Source organism: Melanostigma gelatinosum, assembly GCF_949748355.1.
Source record: "Melanostigma gelatinosum genome assembly, chromosome: 13".
Lineage (NCBI taxonomy): Eukaryota > Metazoa > Chordata > Actinopteri > Perciformes > Zoarcidae > Melanostigma > Melanostigma gelatinosum.
The window spans coordinates 22,160,009-22,167,686 of NC_136646.1; the positions used below are offsets into that span (position 1 = coordinate 22,160,009).

At 44.7% G+C, this 7,678-nt stretch overlaps 1 protein-coding gene across 1 annotated transcript; it reads right to left on the bottom strand.

Moving 5' to 3' along the window:
• Positions 1-307: 307 nt before the first annotated feature.
• On the bottom strand, positions 308-3,746 carry gosr2 (golgi SNAP receptor complex member 2). Its single transcript, XM_079282293.1, has 6 exons — positions 3,595-3,746; positions 3,283-3,347; positions 2,661-2,769; positions 2,178-2,310; positions 1,800-1,940; positions 308-1,092 (listed from the first exon to the last, which is right to left on the bottom strand). The coding sequence occupies exons 1-6, from the start codon at positions 3,621-3,623 to the stop codon at positions 931-933; spliced, it is 639 nt and encodes a 212-aa protein (XP_079138419.1). The 5' UTR covers positions 3,624-3,746; the 3' UTR covers positions 308-930.
• Between the last annotated feature and the right edge of the window lie 3,932 nt (positions 3,747-7,678).

Here is a 7,678-nt window from a genome sequence, read left to right on the forward strand (position 1 = left end):
TGGTTTTTGGAAACAGCAGAATGAAGAGCTGGAAGGAAGGCGGTCACGTGTACGTATTTTATCACGTTTGTTTATAAATGAGCCCGCTTCAGATGGAAAAGATGGTGATCTGTCAAACAGCAGCAACTCTGTATTTTTTAAGAACTTACTGTTTCAGCAAATAAAATCTTTGAGTTCATCTGTCTTCCTGATATGTTTGGTCAGGGACTAAATGAACCTCTAGATGGCGCCCTCGTTACCGTGAAACAGAGTTAACACCCCTCAGCTTCAGAACAGCAGAACCTTTTAAAGAAGTCACACAGGAAATGAAACACGTTTTATTCTATTAAGACAATTAGTCACTCACATAGTGAGACTAGAGAGACGCTTCAATCCAAGAGAAATTAGTTTAACTATTACGAACAGATCCTTGTTGCCACATGTTATGCACATAACGCAGAAAACAAACTATTCTTGAGTTGTAATGAAACGCGGAGCATTGACAGTATTTCTCTATGAACCAACAAGGCAGCATGACGTGGACAGATTGAGATACAAAACAGCTGTTCACTGGAGGAAGAAGCTGAGAATAAAGATCAGTTTGAAGTATTTTGGCTCCAGTCACGAGAGAGATTTACAGTTTCAGTGGTTTCGATAAAGTAGATTCTGGATTTCTGGCAGTAATCTGAGGAAAGCAGCAGATCTATTAAAGTTCAACGCTCTATTGGAGCTTCAAGTGGAATAAAATACTGTTTTTAAAGGCTTCGTCAACCTTTACCATTTTGCAAAAGGTGCCCAAAATAATTTAAATGGTGGAAAACAAACTATAATGGCACGATTTATGAATTAAAAACTCAATTCTGATGTTAAGTCCATTCTGCCACTTTTCATATCATGAGGGATGATGCGCTGCAGAAACGTCCACGACTGATCCGGAGCCGTCGCTGGGGGTCAGCCCAGGTATCTGATGACCAGGAACATGAAGACGCAGGTCAACAGCATGCCTCCGATCATGATCAATTTATCTTGGGTGGCTCGCCTTTCTATCAGTCGCATCACCGTGTTCGACAGCCCCAACATGTTGGCCACATCCAGCATCTTCTTGTGGGTCCCCTGTGTAGAGCGAAAAGCAACGTGTTCAATGAAGTTATTAACAGCCATGCGTACACTTGAGTGTTTCGGAAAATGCAGGCATAACATGAACGCATTGTAATTATCTCAACCCTAATTTGTCGGATTTTGGGAGACGCTGCGCGCCGACGCCCTGCCCCGACGCGCCGCTCCGTCAGAGGTTTCTCACGTCGAGACAAGCTGATCAACACGGACGCACCCAGATAAGAGGCCCGGAGCGAAACCAGGAAGACCGTCTCCTCCCTGGAAACAAGGACTCACCCTCGAGCTGAGCACGAGCACAGCAACAATAAGACTATTGTGATCGGTGTCAACACCAGAACACTGGGTCAGGGAACGTACAGTTTACCCCGTAGCTGTCCAGGGAAAGTACCTTTCTATCAGAGATGTTGTGATATACCGCTACCGACGATAACTGATACTTATCATTTTAATTAACACACACATGATCTCATGAATCATGCTTTTGTACAATTATGGTTACAGACTCTCCACTCGTGTTTTGAGGGAAATTCATTTGCCAATAAAAAAGACAAAATGCACAATTGACAAAGATGAATTTGACTGATATCATTTCAATGACAGGCTTACCTTCCACACTGGTTCCTTTATCTAGAAATAAAAAGTGATGTGCTCTGCAGAAGGATATTTTTCATTTGAGGATCTTGTATTAAATCGTGCGCACACACCTTCAGAGTAGATCTCTGGTCTCTGAGACCGCTGAGGATGCCGCTGCCGCTGCCCAGGATGTCATCCATGCCTCTGTGTGCATTGTGCAAGTTGGAGTTTAACTGTAGGGTCTCATCTATGGGGATGGAGGTATCTGCGTCCTATTGGACAAAAACAAATGGTCATTTCTTTTCTTTATTCCACATTATTCAGCTTGAGACATTTGCATTCTATCCTGATAAACTAGCCAGTATTTCAACCAGACAAAGAATCAAAGTTCACGGAGCGCTGTCGCGTTTGTACCAACCCTCTTTTTATCAGAAGACTGAACCTGAGCTCTGTAGCAACACTATCACGCGGTTCACTTCACACCCCGTTTAAAGGTGCGCTGGACTCACGTTGGTCGTGAAGGTCCGGCTCATGAGTTCCTCCCTGTCTCGGTCCTGGGCCTCTCTGGCGTAGCGTCGGTGCTGGAAATTCTGCAGGGCGGTTCGAAGGTGTTGGACATCATACTTCAGCTGGTCCACTCGCCTGAGGGAAAGCAAAGAACACAGTTAAACTGTTGATTCACCTTTAGTATGAAGTGAAGCATCATTGAACCACATCATATATGTAATTCTAACGATTCCTAATTGCTCTGGCTGATGAGAGCATTTCTTTCCCCTCAGACCTCATGCAGTTGGAATGAAGGGCCTCTCACAGTCCTCAGCTTCACTCTCAGACCCCACTAGAGCGCCGCTGAGATCAGAGGAGCGATGTGGGACGGGGTGCACGGTGTCCCCTCAGGCCTGTTTACCCAGCTCAGAATGAGTCTTTGCCCAACGCAGCAGGAATGCTGCACCATCATAGGGTCACCATCAACTGACTCACACCAAACTCACACTTTGGCGTTCTGCCTGCGGTTCGGTGGTTCCTTGCTGGCCAAGATCTCGAGGCGTTCCAACTGGTTGAAGATCTGGTCGATTCTAGCCTGCAGCTCATTCTCTAACACTAAAGAACACAAAAAGGAGAGAATTAATTTGGTGTAATGACAGGAAGGAAGATGCAGTGATCAGGTAAACATGTGCCTTTATTAAATGTAACACATCTGTTTTAAGATGTACTACTTTTTCCAACTTCACTTTTGTTTTCAGGTTGCTGACCCTCCCACATTAATTAGTGTATAGGCTTAGAATGCTACATCCTCCTCTGGGTTAAAACACATGTTGATGTCATAATGTGGGAATGGGAGGAGGAGAATTGGGGGTGTCTACTGCCTGGCTCAGTGGCTCCAAACTATTATCTAGAAGTAGCCCTCCCAGTTTGTGTCCCTGCACCCAGCCCTGCTCCTTCCTGTCCTGGCACCAGCCTCAGAAAACAAAACAATCAGCCAGGGAGACACCACCTCCCCTCCAGTCACTATATATATCAGAGAGGCAGCCATAACAAGGAGTCTGTACAGACGTTAAGAACCCATTCAAACACAGCGTCACGTGGCTTAAATCATGTAACGTCACTACTCACAGTGTACCGACTCACGATCCGTCTTCTCCAGATCTCCCATATACGACTGCACCTCCTGGATTTGCCTAATCCAGGAAAAACCGTCACGTTAGTGGATGAGAACCAACACACGATGCCAAAATACAACCTGACAAACATTTAAATCCGTCAACGATCTGCTGTGTGGAGAGTTTAATGACAAACAACCCCCAATATGATGGTATCAGTGTGCTACAGGTAACTACGAATAAAAGTTAAATCACCGCTAATTAGCTAGCTAGCTCAGCTAGCTGAGCATGTAAACAGTTTCCAACACAATAGAAACACACTCACTTGTTTGTCTGGTGGTAAAGCGTCTCCATCTTCAGCGATGTGTTGACTCGCCCCCCGTTAGGATCGTAATATATTCACGTTACACCGTTAATCTGACAGGTGGCTAAACTAGCTGGCTGGCTAGCCAGCTAACTGTAGTGGCGTGTACACGTCATCAGTAGAGCGTTTGTGTACGGAAATAGGAAAGCGGAAGTGACGCGACACCTGAGAGAGAGCGAGAGAGAGAGAGGGGGGGGGGGGTGGAGCAAATGATGAGTGCTCACTCTGCCTCGAGTTTTAAACACTGAAATTGAAAAATAAATAATGTAAATAACTTCTCTAACGTTTTGTGGGCCAAATAAAGTTAAAGGTGTTTGTTACCCGTCGTTTGTACCACAGTTAGTGCCCTATTTTGACTACAAGCGTGTGCTATGTGTATTTTTTTTAAATGAATGATCTTTGTCTGGTTCAAAATGCTTAAGAAACACCACCTACTGTCAACACCGCTCAGTAGAAGTACCAATCGTGTATTTAAACTCTATGAATTGTCCTTAATTTTGAATGCTCTAATACATCAGTAACCAGGACACTAAATGTTAGCACTGACACCCCATCCTGGACGAGTCAACATTTTCGCCCAGGTTGTTCAATTGATGGTAAACTTCTCAAATTTAAATCTAGGCTTCAGGCTATATTTTCCATAATATTTGACATTCTGTAATGCGTGGCTGACAGCTGTGATAGCAGAGATCCTTTCCCCCACTAACCCAAGACAAACTCTGAGAGCATGTAGCATAATCTGTTGACATGTAGACATGTGACAGGAAAGACTCTGTGAAACATGTCCTGGGGCTCGCTTTTGTCAGCTCCCCCTGATTCAGTCTCATCAGAGTATCCTCTTTTTTTCCACAGATAGGTGTCAGAATATTCCTGCCTGTCCATCTGGAGGCTTCCTTCTTGCCTGCGGCCAGAGACACCAAAAACTAATGATATCAAACTTTGTCAGTAAGTCACAGATTACTGTGGGGGGGATGTCTGAGGTGTGTTTGTGAAGTTGCGAGTATACTGTGTGAAAATGGCATGATGGGATTTCCCAGAACAAGCTGTGAACATTTCACAATAGTTCCTTGGTGATTTAGCAGGAAGAAAAGCATCCTGGGGCGCTGCCTGGCATCGTCACAAAACCACATCTCAATCACCTTCCTCCAACCCTCCATCAACTCTCGATGAGACCGGGAGCCAGCAACAAATCCCAGCGTCCTTCAACCTAATTCGTGCAGTGAGCTGTTACCAGCTCCTGTTTTGGTGGCTGTGTTTGTTTACCTCACCCAGCGCAGCGATCAGACGTCGGCCCAGACAGTTTCTCCGTGGCTTCCTGATGTGTGCTTGAGTTGATGGTTGTATCTTCAGGCTAGACTTCTCAACAGAGGTCCCTTTCACCCACCCCCACATGTCAGAAACCTTGAGGTCTGTTCATGCCACTTCTTGCTCTCGCAGATCACCGTTTTCGGTTGTCATAACACATCCCCAGGGCAGTGGCTGGATGTGCACAGCTTTAACCTGTTGCTCAGAGTTGAGAAAGGGAGAAACAAGGCCTCCCCCTTCAAACTATTTCCAAACAGTACATGAGGCACCTTTACCTCCCCCTCTCTCCCTCTCTCTCTCTCTCTCTCTCTCTCTCTCTCTCAAGGTTGTGGGGTTCTCTCTGTCTGTCCTTTATCTTTCAGCCCTGAGGAAAGGATGAGATGAGCTTACTGGTTTTCCTCCACACCTGAGCACCACGGGCACAAACTGGAATCCATTCTCCAGGTGTGGAGCACGATCACGCCACTCCGACTGACCGAGCGATGGCATGTGGTCACACCTTGTCTGCCGCTTAATGCACGTGCGTGGTGCAGAGTTCTGTCCAGTTATTGCCTCCACCGAGGGAACTACGTCATATTTGTGTTCATGTGTCTGCTTATCAGTATCTCAACTTCGTGTTTTTCCGTCTAACTTTTTGTCAAGTTAGATTTTCATTTTTGGTACAAATCCAGTTTTGCAAGATGTGTTGCTATTTCCTCTTGACTTCGAGCTGCAGTGGTGTAAAAGTATTGAGTTCTTTGTAAAAGTAGCCATACCACAGTATTAAAATACTCCTACTACTACAAATAAAAGGCATGCATTCAAAATCTTACTTTAAAAAGTAAAAGTAAAAGAGTAGTTTAGGTATCAAAAGCAAAAGGGCCCCATTCAAAGTATTGGGATTATCACATACGCCTTTCATAAATATAATATATTATTCCATTGTTATTATCGTAGGAGCACTGTCTTCATATAGTATTGGTAATCTATAATGTATATTTTAGAAACTATTAACATGTTTACATATAAAATCTTCATCTGAAAAGTAACTCTAGCTGTCAAATAAATGTAGTGAGTATAAAATATTCTTCTTTCTGAGGTGCAGTGGAGTAAATGTACAAAGTATCATAAAATGGAAATTATCACGTAAAGTACAAGTACCTCAAAATTGTACTTAAGTGCTTTACATGAGTCACATTCCACCATGGTGCTAATATTTGAATGAAAATAAGACGCATAAAGCGTCACATGTTGTAGAGCTTTCGATGCACTTTAATGCAGGATCCAGATGCAGAATGTTTCGGTCTTTAGAGGATTGTACAGCTGTGGTGGCCGCCTCCCTGGATCCTCAAAGAATGCTGTTTCCTGGTGCAAGGCGTCCTTTTGGAGCTTCAGCTGGAACCAAACAAAATGAAGCGCTGGATCAGTCTCCCTGTCCTGGTTCGACAACATGGCAGCAGAGTTGTTGTGAGGTAGAGGAAGAAAGCACTCAGTGTGCTCCGTGAATATCCCCCCTTCAATTACACTGTTTTGTTCATCAAGAGAAAATGATACGTTATTCAATCACTTCGACACAACTTAATGATGTTTTCCCGGCAATATAATACATCATAACTCTCCAATGATTGCCCAAGACAGACAGAGTGAAGAAGCCAATTATGAGGAGCAAAACCGCCTTTGGTCAACAATTTTTGGATGCCAGTCATTTTTTGAAGGCACACAGATCTTCTCACTGCCGCCCGAGGGAGATGATCCACTCGTCTTTGAAGCCGTGATGAGACGCTGAATGAAAGCAAATGAGGGCCTGTCAGAGATGACAGGAGAAACTCATAAGCTCCCAGTGTCTCAGTGGGTTCCGGTGGGAAAGGGGTCCAGAGGAGGGGCCAGAAATTACGATACAAAGAGATGCAAAGTGACTGCAAAGAATCACAAAACAGACAATAGGCGATGCAGAACAACCCCAACAATGCACAACTACAAATACCTACAAAACAAGAGATGCAAAGCGACCAAAAAGAGACGCAAAACTACCATAACAGGATGCAAAATGACAAAGACACAAAACAGCTGTGAAGAGATGCAAAATAACCCCCCAAAAATGGAAAATGATGCAAAACGCCTTCAGAGAGACACGAAAGGACTTCTGCAGTTGTTTTCTCTTTCAGTTTTGGTGACTTGATTCCATGAAGGAGGGGTGGGAGATCTTTTCCATGTCTGTGTCCAAGGGCCTTCTGTTGCCTCATAATCTGTCCATGGCTGTAGGTTGTTTGGAGTTACAAACAGTGGTTAGTAAATTGGTGATATTCTTTACTGTTAGAATATTTAAAGTAGTTTCATTTATTGAGTGGGGAAAGAGATGCCTCTCCCAATGACAGAAGATGATCAGCGTCGTCGTCTCCAGCTTCTCGTTCTTCCTCCCAGCTTTATTTAGTCTGACCTCAAAGAGCTTAGAGTGATCGTACAGCTGTCAGAGACACACACACACACACACACACGCACAGACACACACACACACGCAGCCCTGTGGCCATACCACCTGTGACACCCAGACCTCTGGGGATGAGAGATGCCGTCCAGCCCTGCGGTTGGATGACGCGGCACGCAGCGCTGCACCGGGCCTCCCCTGCCTGACAGCGTCCCACCCACAGCCAGAGTGTGCGGTTCACGGCGCTCAAAGGGCTTTTAATGGCACATTATTGTGAATCTTTTAATGACAGTGATGATTTGATGAGTTAGATCACTCAGGGACATGTAGTAAAAA